The 17572-nt window shown below is 44.5% G+C and overlaps 1 protein-coding gene across 2 annotated transcripts in view; it reads right to left on the bottom strand.

Annotated features, from left to right (window-relative positions):
• ints6l (integrator complex subunit 6 like) overlaps positions 1 to 17572 on the bottom strand; it is a 197686-nt gene that overhangs the window by 150970 nt on the left and 29144 nt on the right. For both annotated transcript variants that reach the window (XR_013577382.1, XM_078547714.1), the window contains exon 3: positions 3506 to 3655. Coding sequence is in view for 1 of the 2 variants with exons in the window: in XM_078547714.1 (XP_078403840.1) it covers positions 3506 to 3655 (150 nt within the window). In the remaining variant the exon portion in view is untranslated. The remainder of the gene's footprint in view (positions 1 to 3505; positions 3656 to 17572) is intronic.

Genomic DNA, 17572 nt, shown 5'->3' with positions numbered 1-17572 from the left:
ACCCTGAAAAGTGTGAGGTGATACACTTTGGAAGGAGTAATTTGACAAGGAAGTATTCAATGAACGGCATGACACTAGGAAGTTCTGAGGAACAAAGGGACCTTAGCGTGTGTGTCCATAGATCTCTGAAGGCAGAGGGGCATGTTAGTGGGGTGGTGAAAAAGGCATATGGGACACTTGCCTTTATCAATCAAGGCATAGATTACAAAAGTAGGGAGGTCATGTTAGAGTTGTATAGAACCTTGGTGAGGTCACAGCTGGAGTACTGTGTGCAGTTCTGGTCGCCACATTATAGGAAGGATGTGATTGCACTGGAGGGGGTGCAGAGGAGATTCACCAGGATGTTGCCTGGGATGAAACATTTAAGTTATGAAGAGAGGTTGGATAGACTTGGGTTGTTTTCGTTGGAGCAGAGAAGACTGAGGGGCGACCTGCTTGAGGTGTACAAGATTATGAAGGGCATGGACAGGGTGGATAGGGAACAGCTGTTCCCCTTAGTTGAAGGGTCAGTCACAAGGGGCTGTAAGTTCAAGGTGAGGGACAGGAGGTTTAGGGGGGATGTGAGGAAAAACTTTTTTACCCAGAGGGTGGTGACGGTCTGGAATGCACTGCCTGGGAGGGTGGTGGAGGTGGGTTGCCTCACATCCTTTAAAAAGTACCTGGATGAGCACTTGGCATGGCATAACATTCAAGGCTATGGGCCAAATGCTGGTAAATGGGATTAGGTAGGTAGGTCAGGTGTTTCTCACGTGTCAGTGCAGACACGATGGGCCAAAGGGCCTCTTCTGCACTCTGTGATTCTGTGAACAATAAGTAGCCTCTATATGAAGCTAAGGACCACAGACAGTACTTGAACAACAACCTTAAAAGGACAGGGCAGGTTTTATCTTCATTATTCTTTCATGGGATGTGGGCCTCACTGGCTAGGCCAGCATTTATTGCCCATCCCTAGTTGCCCTTCAGAAGGTGGTGGTGAGCTGCCTTCTTGAACCGCTGCAGTCCATGTAATGTAGGTACACCCACAGTGCTGTTAGGGAGGGAGTTCCAGGATTTTGACCCAGCGACACTGAAGGAACAGCGATATATTTCCAAGTCAGGATGGTGAGTGACTTGGAGGGGAATTTGCAGGTGGTGGCATTCCCATCTATCTGCTGCCCTTGTCCTTCCATGCGGTAAAAGGTGTCGAGTTTGGAAAGCACAGTCAAAGGAGCCTCCGTTGAACTGCTGCAATGCATCTTGTAGATGGTACACATTATCATGCTGTCCACCAGAACCAGGCTACAAACTGGCAAAGGGCAAGTGAAGATCATCTAAAATCCCTTTCAACTCTTCAGGCAGTCCTAGATTGTGGTATTTCTTCAGCAAAAACAACACTTACCAAATAAAATTAGTTTGTGCACTGAAACACATCTGGTACTCTGAATATTTTTTAGAACTCCATGACAGTAAGCATTGTAAAATGCAATTGTATTATTTGCAGATTTTCCATCACGCTAAAGGGAATGACCATTTGCCCGAGGATGAACATACTTTCTCATCACTGAAAGCATAAAATCAATTCATGCCAGTGACCTCAAAATCTTATTCAATAATCTCTACCTTTTGATTCGCCAATAATCAACAGTACAGAAGCTGTCCAGCTAGTGATCAAGCCGAAGAACAGGTTAAAGGAAATGATAATGGAAGGGAAAGTGCTAACTTCTGGCAGTGGTTTTCCCTTATAGATTAATCACACAAACTAACCCGGGAGCTGGACTCAGATGTTACCCATTTCTTGCTGATGAATTCCAGCATACTAATATTTAGCAGCTAAAATTAGAACCATAGAAAAGTTAGAGCACAGAAAGAGGGCATTCAGCCCATCATGTCTGCACTGGCCAAAAAAGAAAAAATAAGAAAACTAGTTGCCCATTTTAATCCCACCTTCCAGCACCGCCTATATCGTTGCAGGTTGCAGCACTTTAGGTGCAGATCCAGGTATCTTTTGAAATGAGCTGAGTGTTTCTGCCTCCACCACCAAACCAGGCAGTGAATTCCAAACACCCACCATCCGCTGGGTGAAGTAGTTTTTCCTCATGACCCCTCTAATCCTTCTACCAATCACCTTAAATCTGTGCCCCCTGGTAATTGACCTCTATGCCAGGGGAAACAGGGCATCCCTGTCTACTCTATCTGGGCCTCTCATTATCTTGTACACCTCAATCAGGTTACTCCTCAGTTCCAAGGAAAGCAAACCCAGCCTATCCAATCTTTCCTCATAGCTGCAATTTTCAAGCCCTGGCTACATTCTGTAAATCTCCTCTGTACTTTCTCCAGAGCAATTGTGTCCTTCCTGTAATGTGGCGACCAGGAGTGTATACAAAATTCCAGCTTTGGCCTCACTAGCATTTTATACATCCCTGCTTTTGTATTCAATGCCTCGCCCAATAAAGGAAAGCATTCCATTTTCTTTACCACCTTACCCGCCTGTCCTACCAGCTTTAGGGACCTGTGGACACACACACCAAGGTCTCTCACTTCCTCTATCCCTCCTAATATCCTCCCATTTATTCCTTAGCTTTGTTTGTGCTCCCCAAATGCATTACCTCACACTTCTCTGGATTGAATTCCATCTGGCACTTTTCCACCCAAACCATCAATATCATCCTGGAGACAACAGCTACCCTTTTCACTATCAACTATACGGCCAATTTTTGTGTCATCTGCAAATTTCCCAATCATGCCACCACATTTAAGTCCAAATCATTAATATACACAACAAACAGCGAGAGACTCAACACTGAACCCTGTGGAACACCACTGGAAACCATTATCCATTCGAAAAAAACATCCATCAACCGCTAGCCTTCGTTTCCTGTCGCTATTCTATTTCTAACATCTACTCTTTTACTGTCGGCACTTTCTATGCGTGGAAAGTGTTGTCAAAAATAATCTGTGCAAACAATTGTGGCTAAGTTACACAATTGAATGTTGCACTCTTATGTGGAACAAACTACGTCTGAAAGTTGCCATGAAAACATAGGAATATGTCAAAAAAGTCCAGAAATCTCTCAGTTGGTAGAGAAGATCTTCTGACTTTATACGATGTTGAGAGCTCTGCGCCATTGACACCACTGGCCATCAGCCAGAAAGAGATTTTGTACTCAGTAATATCACTGATCCAGGGTTTCCTTTCTGCAATGTTCAGGTTATTCACCACCTTGTATACAACACTGGGTTACAAGTTTAGTGCATGTTATACAGCAACTAAATTTTGATGATGTGCCACTCAGTGAAAATATTTTATTTATAATTGGGCTGTAGGACACAAATTTCAGAATGGAATGAAATATCAATTATCAATTTTTAAAATCCTCAATCTCAAGAAAAGGCTTTATTTGAAAAAGTGCATTTTATCTTTAAATACCACAAATGTCACAGACAACAATTACAAAAACAACTCAGTTACTAACTGAAGGGGTAAAAGCAGCCAAGGGATTTTTTTAAAACGCTTAACTGTGCTTACCTGACCATAATTATCTATTCCAGAAACCAAACGGTTCAGATTTAACAGATCGAAGGATGTCCGCAGAGCTTGCCCGAGTGTGGTGAGGCCTGTTGCCTGAAGATTCTTCAGCTCATTCATGAAAGTCGCATGGTTTTCTTTCCAGCCAGCCTGCAAAATAATGACATCATCTAATGGTTATTGGACATGTTCTTACATTTAATCACTATAATGTGAAATTCAATAAGGAACAATCTTTTCTGAGGCTTTATCTGATGGTAAATCAACTTTGTCCTGAATTATAGTACCAATGAAAACTTTTCTCGTTACATAGTTTGAATTCTTCTGACAATTACACCTATTCTAAAAGATTCTCAATTCAAAATCATGTTGCCAAAACTTTAAATCCAACTCTTACCAACGAGTTTTTCTTTAAACAAGCCAAACAGCAGGTTGCAGCACAAATGGAAGGTTTGAGTCAGAGGGACACAAACAAGAGTTATAAAAAGATATTGCCATAAGTTAAGACTCAGATTTATTGTGCTGATCTATCTGGAAGTCTAAAGATCTGTCCACTAGAAGGAAATCTGGCTCCAATATTCCTATGCAAATAATATCACAGGAACGTCTCTAGCAGACTCAACTGGGAGGGGGCCACCTTTAACAACACTGAATGTTGCCGAAAGGAGAAACATGCTGCAAAACTTTTGATCGTGCACTCAGAACAAAAGCAAGAATGCCAACTTTCAAAAGATCACAACAATTTATACTACAGGAGAAAAAGGGTGCTGATTGGCTGACAAGTCTACTCTGATTGGCTGAGGCATTGCCATGGAGAAAACACCAGAAAGCAACTGCACACCATGTTTTGTTTAATTCATAAAAGGCACAATCCTTAAATATGTTCCTTTTGCCTGTAAAGCAGAGCTCCCCACGTATGAATATGTGCAGCTAAATTTCTACAGGTTAAGTGACGTGGATAGAAATTTGCCAGATGGCATATGGGAAAATATGAACTTTTCCACTTTGGCAGGAAGACTAGGAAAGCAGCATATTATTTAAGACCGAGATAGATTAGTAAGGGGATCAAAAGTTACGGGGAGAAGGCAGGAGAATGGGGTTGAGAAACTTATCAGCCATGATTGAATAGGGAAGCAAACTCGATGGGCCGAATAGCCTAATTTCTGCTCCTATGTCTTATGGTCTTATTATTTAAATGGAGAGAGATTGCAGAACTCTGAGGTACAGAGGGATCTGGATGCCCTGGTACATGAATCACAAGAAGTTAGTATGCAGGTACAGCAAGAGATTAGGAAATGTAATGTTGCCATTTAGTGCAAAGGGAATAGATTACAAAAGTAGTGGAGTGTTGCTGCAGCTGTACAAGGCCCAGTGAGACCACATCTGGAGCTGTGTACACATTTTTGGTCTCCTTAAGTACATAACTGCATTAGAAGCTGTTCGGAGAAGGTTCACTTGACGGATTCCCGGGATGAAGGGGTTAGCGTAAGCTTGGGTCTATTCTCACTGGAGTTTAGACAAATGAGAGGACATCTTACTGAAACATATAAGATCCTGAGGGAACTTGACAGAGTGGTTGTGTACATCCTCCTAGACTCCCCATTGCAGAGTCGTCCAGAGCTAAGGAACACACGGTTTAAAAATTAGGGGTCTCCCATTTAAAACTGAGATGAGAAGAATTTTTTTCTCTCAGAGGGTCGTCAGTCTGTGGAATTCTCTTCCAGAGAGCAGTGGAGGCTGGGTCGTTGAATGTATTCAAGGCAGAGTTGGGTAAATTTTTGATCGACAAAGGAGTCAAGGGTTGTGTGTAGCAGGTTAAGAAAGTGGAGTTGAGGCCACAATGCGGTCAGCTATGATCTTAGCAAACGGTGGAGAAGGCTCGAGAGGCCGAATGGCCTACACATGCTCCTAATTCTTGGGTTCGTGTTCACCCGCCTCCCTTGAGAGGCTTCAGCTGTCTCAGCCCTACTTTCAGCAATTCATTCCTTTATTACTCTCTTCTCGCCCTCATTAGCCCCCCTCACCCCCAACTTCATTTCTTTAACCAGGCTTTTAGTCACCTTCCTTATTACTGTTTCCCAGCCAGTTCCACCTCGGGAGCTTATGATACGAAAGGTGCAGTATAAATGTGAATTAATGTTGCTGTCCTTTGCTGGCAAGAGATTTGTGCCTGGACAATAAGGAATCTTTAAGATATGTCAAAGGTTTTCTGCCATCTACACTTCCCTTTAAAAGGTTGGTGTGGTTTAAATTATAGAGATGATTAAGTTGAATATGGTTGAAGCAAGAACTTTTGAAACTCCTTTAACTCCTACATTACATCTCAGTCCTTGCAAACCTTTAATGTTTCTTTGTAATAAAGAGATTGGAGATTTTGATTAAAAGTCACGCGGTTGTCACAAGGCTCCTTAAATCCTATCAGGCCGATCATGTTATCGCCTCCATTGCACATGATCTGATATGCTTCAACACTGGTGCAGTATATCATCAACACAATTACAGCTCAAGGGAGATTCATATTAATTGAGGCAGACTTTACTACACGGTACAGCTACAGAAGAGTTTCCTTATCCCTTAGTGGTACAGACAAGTTCTGTCTCTCACTACAAAACCCTCAACTTTAGAAGTAGTGAAAGATTGAGGAAAAGGTAAATACCTCACATGCAGCAAGACTCCCACTAATGTACTTTACTGAAATCCTAGCAACAACCCGGCAGCAAGTGTCATTAACTTTATTTGACATTTACAGATCTGGAACATGTTCAGATATAGACATAAAAGCAAAGAACTGCGGATGCTGGAAATCCAAAACAAAAACAAAAACAAAAATACCTGGAAAAACTCAGCAGGCCTGGCAGCATCGGTGGAGAGGAGCACAGTTGACGTTTTGAGTCGTCATGACCCTTCATGAGGACTCGAAATGTCAACTGTGCTCCTCTCCACCGATGCTGCCAGACCTGCTGAGTTTTTCCAGGTATTTTTGTTTTCAGATGTAGAAACATTGGTGACTCTACAGAAACTTACAGAAATCGTGAACAATATTTCACTGTCCTTCCGCAGAATTTTAGCAAGGGTAAATGCCATCATGTATAACAGTCTCAAACAAAGTGACCAAGAAGTAATTGGAAAGAAATGGTTAGAATACTCCCATATGAAGTTTCAAAAAATTCTATCTGGTTGTGTGAGAGTTCTGCACCCCTGACTGAAACATTACCACTTCTAAACACCAAGTCAACAGTTCAACATGTTAGTTTTGGTGTTCCCCAACAGATTTAAAATGTCAGCATGAATCCACTTTGCTCCTAAAACTAGATGTAGTTTCAAGATAAACTGCTGCGTCTGCACAATGAATGTAATTAATGCTTCCCTAGCATAATTAAGCATGCTTGTTCCCTATAATTGTTACTGTTTCCAAGCTTTAAGATAAAGTGCACTATGAATGTCCAAGTGGGCCATGCACTGGTGCAGCAGTAGAATCATAATCTTTTCATCCATTTGCCAAGTGGTGTTTCCCATGCACCTGTGCTGGTATCTGTTTTCATAATTCAATTACTTGGATGAAAGCCCACCCTACATGAGTTGTAAATCCAAGTTCACAGGTGGCTCTTATCTTGGACTTACACTAAGTTGTGTAGATGGGAGCAAGACGTTTCAAAGGGACATAGACTAACTATGCAGGGCGCACTGGCTGAAAAAGCTCAATCCGAACAGGCACAAGGTCAAAGGTGTGAGTGGCTGGATCTGAGAAAGACAATTAGAACATTTTCTTTAGGGTCGGAAACAAAGGAGCATATAGATTGTTGCGAATACCAGTCACCGAATGCTCATGGACAGGTATGAAAAGTAATCAAAGCAGCTAATGGAATGTTGGCCTCTCTCTCAAAAGACCAGCATTTATTGCCCATCCCTAATTGCCCTTAAGGTGGTGGTGAGCAGCCTTCATAAACCACTGCAATCTCTGTGGTGTAGATGCACCCACAGTGCTGTTAGGAAGGGAGTTCCAGGATTTTGACCCAGCAACAGTGAAGGAACAGCGTTATATTTCCAAATCAGGATGGTGAGTGACTTGGAGGGGAATTCCCAGGTGGTGGTATTCCCATCTATCTGCTGCCCTTGTACTTCTAGATGGTAGTGGTCGTGGGTTTGGAAGGTGCTGTCGAAGGAGCCTTGGTGAATTCCTGCAGTGCATCTTGTAGATGGTACACACTGCTGCTACTGTGCGTCGGTGGTGGAGGGAGTGAACGTTTGTGGATGTGGTGCCAATCAAGTGGACTGCTTTGTCCTGGATGGTATCAAGCTTCTTGAGTGTTGTGGGAGCTGCACTCATCCAGGCAAGTGGGGAGTATTCCATCACACTCCTGACTTGTGCCTTGTAGATGGTGGACAGGCTTTGGGGAGTCAGGAGGTGAGTTGCTCGCCGCAGGATTCCTAACCTCTGACCTGCTCTTGTAGCCACAGTATTTATATGGCTAGTCTAGTTCAGTTTCTGGTCAATTGTAACCCCCAGGATGTTGATAGTGGGGAATTCAGTGATGGTAATGCCATTAAACATCAAGGGGCGATGCTTGGATTCTCTCTTGTTGGAGATGGTCATTACATGGCACTTGTGTGGCACGAATGTTACTTGCCACTTGCCAACTCAAGCCTGGATATTGTCCAGGTCTTGCTGCATTTGGACATGGACTGCTTCAGTATCTGAGGAGTCGCGAATGGTGCTGAACATTGTGCAATTATCAGTGAACATCCCCACTTCTGACTTTCTGATGGAAGGAAGGTCATTGATGAAGCAGCTGAAGATGGTTATTTACCCTACGCCAATATGAACATGGCTCAGGTAGTAATCCAGAGATTATTACTTTTGTGGTTCTGTTTTCTAATTTAGCCCCGAGCCTCTCGTAGTCCCTCAGCAGAACCTCTTTCCTAGTACTACCTATGTTGTTGGTACCTACGTGGACCACGACAACTGGATCCTTCTCCTTCCACTCCAAGTTCCTCTCCAGCCCAGAAGAGATGTCCTTAACCTTGGCACCAGGTAGGCAACACAGCTTTCGGGACTCTGTCTTTGCTGCAGAGTTCAGAATATATTTCCCTATGTTATTTCCCATTACTACTACATTTCTCTTTTCTTCCCCCCAACCTGAATGGCACTCTGTACCACAGTGCTGATGTCAGTTCGATCATCCTCCCTGCAGTCTGTGCCCTCGTCCACATCGGGAGCAAGAACCTCATACCTGCTGGACAAGGGCACTGTCTGAAGGTCCTCCAAAGCTAAATTATGAATCCCCATACCTGTCTCACTTGCAGTCACACCATCCTGCCCCTGACCACAGATTAATTGCACCAAATTTGGACCAAGGGGTGTGACTGCCTCCTGAAACAGTGTCCAGGTCACTCCTCCCCTCCCTGACATGTCGCAGTGTCTGCTGCTCGGACTCCAGCTCATCAACTCTGAGCCAAAGTTCCTCGAGCAGCCAACATTTGCTGCAGATGTGGTCACCGTGGATCGCACCGTCATCCACCAGCTCCCACATACTGTAGCTGCAACACATCACCTGCCCAGCCATCTCTATTCTACTTAATTAATTTGGGTGTTAAATATTTTAGAAGTGAATTTCTTAACTGTACTCTTCAGCTGTAATAACGTCTCCTGATTTAAACCACTTGGCCAATAAAAAGAGACACGGAAGAGATACCAACCAATCACCTACATGTTTTCCACTGATGTCACACTTCGGCTCTGACAGGTTGAAGGGGCTCTCTACCGCCAGTTTTTATCTCCCATTGCTGCTGCCCTTCTCACACAGGCCCGTTCTGTGTGCTGAACTCCCGGTTCTCCTCTCGCTGTTTTAAACCGAACTCCCGGCTCTCCTCCCGCTGTTTTAAACCGAACTCCCGGCTCTCCTCTCGCTGTTTTAAACCGAACTCCCGGCTCTCCTCTCGCTGTTTTAAACTGAACTCCCGGCTCCCCTCCCGCTGCTTTAAACCAAACTCCCGGCTCTCCTCTCGCTGTTTTAAACCGAACTCCCAGCTCTCCTCCCGCTGTTTTAAACCGAGCTCCCGGCTCTCCTCTCGCTGTTTTAAACTGAACTCCCGGCTCCCCTCCGGCTGCTTTAAACCGAACTCCCGGCTCCCCTCCCGCTGCTTTAAACCAAACTCCCGGCTCTCCTCTCGCTGTTTTAAACCAAACTCCCGGCTCTCCTCTCGCTGTTTTAAACCGAACTCCCGGCTCCCCTCCCGCTGCTTTAAATCGAACTCCCGGCTCCCCTCCCGCTGTTTTAAACCGAACTCCCGGCACTCTTCTCGCTGTTTTAAACCGAACTCCCGGCTCTCCTCTCGCTGTTTTAAACCGAACTCCCGGCTCCCCTCCCGCTGCTTTAAACCGAACTCCCGGCTCTCCTCCCGCTGCTTTAAACCGAACTCCCAGCTCTCCTCCCGCTGCTTTAAACCGAACTCCCGGCTCTCCTCTCACTGTTTTAAACCGAACTCCCGGCTCCCCTCCCGCTGCTTTAAATCGAACTCCCGGCTCCCCTCCCGCTGTTTTAAACCGAACTCCCGGCACTCCTCTCGCTGTTTTAAACCGAACTCCCGGCTCTCCTCTCGCTGTTTTAAACCGAACTCCCGGCTCCCCTCCCGCTGCTTTAAACCGAACTCCCGGCTCTCCTCCCGCTGCTTTAAACCGAACTCCCGGCTCTCCTCCCGCTGCTTTAAACCGAACTCCCGGCTCTCCTCTCGCTGTTTTAAACTGAACTCCCGGCTCTCTCTTCGCTGTTTTAAATTGAACTCCCGGCTCTCTCCTCACTGTTAGGATAGATCCTAACTTTTATTTTTTGTTTAGAAACATGGAGAGTAGCTACTGAACAGTCATAGAGTCAGCTGATGAACTTTTAACAAAAGAATAAAACATTTATCAAACAAGAAAAGATGAACTATATTACAATACTCCTTCACCCATAACTATACCTTTACGGATATATACAGATTCGTAAGGATAACAAGTTACAAAAGCTATTTTATACTCTGATGTTCATAGTAAATACACAGTCCATGTAAACCAATTGGCGACCTGTGGTCAGACACACCGCACTCTGAATCCAAGTGACAGATGCCACCCCAAACAGATGCTATGGATCTCTCATCAACTGCTGCCAGACATTTGTCACACCGCGAGTCAACCAGTCTCACTAAACTCCATTTTTTAAACAAGGGTTTCCAATCTCCACTCTCAAAGAACTTGCTTTGGAATTATCTCTCAAACAACGCTTTCTCTCCGACACCTTCCACAAGGTTCTCGCCATGTGCATTCAAGCTTCCTTCTACCCACTCTCTCTCAAATGCTAAGCCGTGTGCAAACAGAACACCACTGCTTCACATGCCCATAGTAAAGAGTTGCAGACCTCAGCTGTTTCCTTGGATCTGCTGGCTTCTTGCAAGCCTATATTGCTTTAAATCTGCGTCCTGCGGCTTTCTACCTTTAAGTTTGGAGCCTTTCTCTGCTCCTCACAACTTCACTGAACAGGACCTATTCCAGATTCCTGTTCATTCTTTGACCCCTCTTCTGCTGTTCGTTAGGGAAACCTGCTTCCTGCAGCTCCCTCCTGTCCAGTTTCTCTTGGCAGCTGGTTTCAACTTTAGTTTGGGGCTTGCTATCTGTCCCTTTCCTTACGCTGCTTCTGCTGGTAACTCCTTTCAACTGAACTCAAACTACTTTCGGTTTCTCTGTCTGAGAGGGTATGGGGCCTCCCTCTATGGAACCCTGTTGCTAAGCAACTGCAGTTTTTTTCTATGTTGTTTATTTAATCCCCCTTCAAGAGTCATAAAATCTCATTAAAATGCAGGCATCTTTTAAAGTGAAACTAAAACTCAGGTTTCATCCTTTTAACCCACAATTATAGAAATACAAATTAAACTTAAGCTTAAAGATATACCTTATTCCTAACACACCCAAATGCACATATAACTTGCTTAAACTATCTCTATTCTCTAACAGTTTTAATTTTCCAAAACTCCCTAGATTCAGGTATGGTTCTATTAGATTGGAAAATAGCAAACATAACTCCTTTATTCAGAAGGGTGAGGGGTTAGGGGGAAAGGGGCAGGGGGGGTTGAGACAGAAACCAGGAAACTACAGGTCAGTTAGTTTCGCTTCTGTCATAGGGAAAATGTTAGAAGCAATTAAAATGTTATAGCAGGGCACTTAGAAAAATTCAAGGCAATCAGGCAGAGTCAACATGGTTTTGTGAAAGGGCAATCATGTTTAACCAATTTATTGGAGTTCTTCGAAGGAGGCACGTGTGCTGTGGATAAAGGGGAACCGGAGGATGTACTGTACTTAGATTTTCAGAAGGCATCTGATAAGGTGCCACATCAAAGGTTATTGCAGAAAATTAACGCTCATCATGTCGGGGTTAACATATTGGCATAGATAGAAAACTGGCTGGCTGGCAGGAAACAGAGGGTAGCCATAAACGGGCTTTTGTCTGGTTGGCAGGATGTAATGAGTGATGTGGCAGCAACCAGTGCTGGGGCCGCATCTTTTGACAATTTATATAAATGACCTGGATGAAGGGGTCGAAGGTATGGTTGCTAGATTTGTTGATGACACAAAGATAGGTAGGAAAATAAGTTGTGAAGAGGATGCAAGGAGGCCACAAAGTGATAAAATTAGGTTAAGTGAGCGGGCAAAGATCTGGCAAATAGCGTGCAATTTGGGCAAATGTGAAATTGTCTATTTTGACAGGAAGAATAAAAAAAGTGTAAAACCTACATGGTGAGAGATTGCAGAGTTTGGAGATTCAGGGAGATCAGAGTGTCCTTGTGCATGAATCACAAAAGGATAGTATGCAGGAACAGCAAGTAGTTAGGAAAGCTAATAGAATGTTATTGTTTATTATGAGGGGAATTGAATACAAAAGCAAGGAGGTTATGCTTCTGTTGTACAGAGCACAGGTGAGACAGGTCAGAGAAGTTTTGCTAGACTAATACCAGGGATGGGCTGATTGTCTTATGCGAAAAGGTTGGACTGGTTAGGCTTGTATCCAGTGGAGTTAAGAAGACTAAGAGGTGACATGATTGAAACACAAAATCCTGAGGGCTCTTGACAGGGTGGATATTGAGAGGATGTTTCCTCTTGTGGCAGAATCGAGAACTAAGGTTCACTGTTTAAAAATAAGCGGACGCTCATTTAAGACAGAGATGAGGAGAAATTTTTCTCCGAGGGTCATGTGTCTTTGGAACTCTCTTCCTCAAAAGGCAATGGGAGCAGAGTCTTGGAATATTTTTAAGGTAGAGCTAGATAGATCCTTGATAAATGAGAAGGTGAAAGGTTATCAGGGGTAGGCGGGAACGTGGGGTTGAGCTTACTATCAGGTCAGCCATGACCTTGTTGAACGGCAGAGCAGGCTCAAGAGGCCCAGTGGCCTACTCCTGTTCCTAATTCATAGGTTTGTACACCCAAACCTCAGCTCAAAAAATTCTTCCTGTTTGAATAGTAAATACACGGGGTGGAGGGGATATCCGCCTTCAAAAGCCCCCAAAAGCCTGGGAAAATTGAATTACAGGGCAACCAGTAAGAAGTCGCCCCTGTACGTGGGAGAAACAGAATCTGCCAGGAGCTGCTCCTCCTCCGGAGATCCCCAGCATCACATATGCCAGTCTTCAGCCAATTCTATTCACTCCGCATGATATCAAGATAAGGCTGAAGTCATTGAATACGGCAAAGGCTATGGGGCCTGACAATATTCCGGCAATCATTTTGAAGGCTTGTGCTCCAGAACTAGATGTGACCCCAGCCAAGTTGTTCCAGTACGGCGACAACACTGGCATCTACCCATCAATGTGGAAAATTGCCAAGGTATGTCCTGTACACAAAAAGCAGGATAAGTCCAACCCGGCCAATAGCCATCCCAACAGACTACTCTCGATCAACAAGGTGGTGGAAGGGGTCATCAACAGTGCTATCAAGCAGCACTTGCCTAGCAATGAACTGCACACTGACGCTCAGTTTGAGTTCTACCAGGGCCCCTCAGCTCCTGACCTTATTACAGCCTTGGTACAAACATGGACAAAAGAGCTGAGCTCCCGAGGTGAGATGAGTGACTGCCCTTGACATCAAGGCCTCATTTGATCGAGTGTGGCATCAAGGAACCCTAGCAAAACTGGAATCAATGGGAACCAGGGGGAAAACTCTCTACTGGTTGGAGTCATACCAAGCACAAAGGAAGATGGTTGTGGTTATTGAAGGTCAATCATTTCAATCCCAGGTCATTGCTGCAGCAGTTCCTCACAGGAATGTCCCAGGCCCAACCATCTTCAGCTGCTTCATCAGTGACCTTCCCTCCAACATAAGAAATGGGGATGTTCACTAATGATTCCACAAAGTTCAGCACCATTTATGATACTGAAGCAATTCATGTTGATATGCAGCAAGACAGGACAATATTCAGGCCTGGATTGATGTGAGGTGCAAATGTTACTTGTCATTTAAATGCCAGGCAATGATTATGTCCAACAAGGACATCTCTCATATATAATAAAAGCAAAATACTGCGGATGCTGGAAATCTGAAACAAAAACAGTAAATGCTGGAAAAACTCAGCAGGTCTGACAGCATCTGTGGAGAGAAAGACAGAGTTAATGTTTCAATTCCATATGACTCTTCTTTAGAACCAAACATGAGTCACATGGACTCGAAACGTTATCTCTGTTCAAGGACATCTCCCATTTCCCCTTGACATTCAATGGCATTACCACTACAGAATCCCCCACTATCAACATCCTGGGGGTTACTATTGACCAGAAGCAGAACTGGACCAGCCATATAAATACTGTGGCTACATGAGCAGGTCAGAGGCTGGGAATTCTGAGAGTAATTCGCTTCCTGACTCCCCAAAGCCTGTCCACCATCTACAATGCACAAGTCAGGAGAGTGATGGAATACTCTCCACTTGCCTGGATGAGCGCAGCTCCCACAACACTCAAGAAGCGCAACATCATCCAGGACAAAGCAGTCCACTTAACTGGCACCCCATCCATCACCTTAAACATTCACTCCCTCCACCACCAATACACAGTGTACACCATCTACAAGATGCACTGCAGCAACTCACCAAGGCTCTTTCGACAGCACCTTCCAAACCAGAGACCTGCATCATCTAGAAGGACAAGGGCAGCAGATGCATGGGAACACCACCACCTGCAAGGTCCTGTTCAAGTCACACACAAACTATATCGCCATTCCTTCACTGTCACTGGGTCAAAATCCTGGAACTCCCTTCCTATGCCACATGGACTGCAGCAATTCAAGGCAGCAGCTCACCACCACCTTCTCAAGGGCAATTGGGGATGGGCAATAAATGCTGGCCCAGCCAGCGACACCCACATCCTATGAACAAATGAAAAAAAAGTAACAGATTCTGTCTCTCCCATGCTGGCTGCCCCAACTACTCCAATCACAGGTTTTGAAAGGGTTAATAATTTTATATTGGTAGAAATGTGTTTTAGTAAAAACAGAACTATAAGCAGAAAAGCAGAGCTGGGGTGTAGCAGATATGCTTTAGACAGGATAAGGAATGAGACAAACAAGCTAGTAGAACAAAGGACAAGACCAGGGAATGGGCGTTGAAATCAAGGGGGCCCAGGCTCCTGCACAATCAGCAAGATTTGGTGGTCTTTAATGGGCGAGAACAATGCTTGATGTATGTACACACAGGAAACAAGTAACTGAGACCAGAGAAGCACATGATTGTAAGTTGGCATGGTTAGAATACGTGTACGTGACCAAAGGTATATAAGGAGTGAACACTCGTAACCTTTTAGAGTTTGGCGTTGGACTGCCCAAGGCTGTCTCCCTGCGTACGCTTGAATAATAAACGATCAAACCTGTACACAAGTCTCCTGGTGGCTTGTTGAGGCTAAATACAACAGGATTGCCTCCCTCTTGCTCTTGTTGCTCCACCAGAGACAGAATCTATGATTGGAGGAGCAGCAAGGACAGGAGGGAGGGGACCTGTCACTGGACAAACATACGAATTAGGAGCAGTACGCCATTCAGCCCCTCGAGCCTGCTCCACCATTCAATAAGATCATGGCTGATCCAATTGTGGCCTCAACTCCACTTTCTCACTTACCCCCAATAACCTTTGATATCCTGTTCTACCTCTGCCTTAAAAATATTCATTGACCCTACCTCCACTGCTCTCTAGGGAAGAGAGTTCCAAAGATTCATAACCCTCATCTCAGCCTTAAATGGGAGACCCCTTATTTTTAAACTGTGCCCCCTCATTCTAGTCTCTCCCACAAGGGGAAACACCCTTTCAGCATCCACCCTGTCAAGTCCCCTCAAGATCTTGTATGTTTCATTAGGAACACCTCTCAATCTTCTAAACTCCAGTGGATACAGGCCCAGCCTGTCCAACCTTTCAAGATAATCACCCCCACCCCACAACACCCCCAACCCATCCCAGGTATCAGTCGAGTGAACCTTCTCTGAACTGCTTCTAATGCAATTATATCCTCTTAAATAAGGAGGCCAAAACTGTACACTGTATTCCAGATGCGGTCTCACCAAAGCCCTGCACAACTGTAGCAAAACATTCCTACTTTCATATTCCAATCCCTTTGCAATAAACACCAACATTCCATTTGCCTTCCTAATCACTTACTGTACCTGCATACTAACTTTATGTGATTCATGTACCAGGGCACCCAGATCCCTCTGTACCACAGAGTTCTGCAATCTCTTTTCATTTAAATAGTATACTGCTTTTCTGTTCTTCCTGCCAAAGTGGACAAGTTCACATTTTCCCACATTATACTCCATCTGCCCACTCACTTAACCTATCTTTATCACTTTGCAGACTGCTTATGCCCTCTTCACAACTTACTTTGCTACCTACCTCTTACCTGATAGATTGCAAATAGTTGAGGCCCCAGCACTGATCCCAGTGGCACTCCACTCATCACATCTTGCCAACCCAAAAAGGATCCATTTATGCCCACTCTCTGCTTCCTGTTAGCTAACCAATCCTCTATCCATGCTAATACATTACCCTCAACATCATGAGCTCTTATTTTGTGTAGTATCCTTTGATGTGGCGTCTTGTCAAATGCCTTCTGGGCGTCAAGGAACAGTTATTCTAGCCGGTCCCATTGCCGTCATGCAGAAAGCTTTCGGATACGTCATCACCAATTGCTTTGAGCAGCTGCTAGATGACAAGGGGAGGGATGAAGCGGCCAGAAACCCAGTAGCGAGGTATGGAGTACAGGTCAGGTCAGACCAGTTACGCGATTCACTTTGTGACATGTAGTTCCATCTAATTTTTTTCTACTTATAAAACTACCTTGGTTCAACTTCAATTACTGATTTAATGCACCAGTCTATCTTGTGTAAGCTACACACAGGGTGTCAAGGCAAAGTGCAGCATTCAGGCAAAACGCTTAGAGGCAGGGTAACCATTCGGAATGGAATTTTGCTGCCCTAGTCCTGGGGCAGCTGGAGCTTGTTGAGGGGACTGGTACTGGCTGCTTCAACCTCAGATTTCTTCTCGGATGGGAGATGGGGGAGGAGTCCTTTCATTGTTGTATCAGCTGTTCAAAGCAGGCTGGGGTCAACGGTGTGAGGTTAGCTTCTCTTCCCATCACAAACCGAATAACTCCCTTGGAGGGTGAAGCCTTCAATTTTGAAAGTTTCTCTCAATTGCAGAAGGAGACAACTGTCAACTGAGCAGGTTGTGTGCTTCGGGGGGTGTGTTGTGATAGACATGGTGTAGAGCATGTGGGATGCTACAACACTGGGATCTTTCCAGAGGTGTTACTTTTGAAATAGTCAAGTCTGTTTCACAGCATTTTCCTAATATTTGCCACTGAAATATCGTTCCAAATGCTAATACTTTCAATGGCCATGGAAACCCCAAAGAATAGACCAAAGGCAAAAAAAAAACAACTATCAATAAAGAAACTTCAGATATGTGGAGTTGGGGCCACCTTGTCTCAAATGAAGATGACTACCTACTGGCATAATGTGACCATTCTATTTTGCACACCAGCCAGATGGCCTATTAGATTGAGTTT

The sequence above is a fragment of the Cetorhinus maximus genome, chromosome 8, assembly GCF_964194155.1.
Source record: "Cetorhinus maximus chromosome 8, sCetMax3.hap1.1, whole genome shotgun sequence".
Lineage (NCBI taxonomy): Eukaryota > Metazoa > Chordata > Chondrichthyes > Lamniformes > Cetorhinidae > Cetorhinus > Cetorhinus maximus.
Note: the sequence above shows the minus strand (reverse complement) of the source record. Positions and strands in the feature narration are given on the sequence as shown.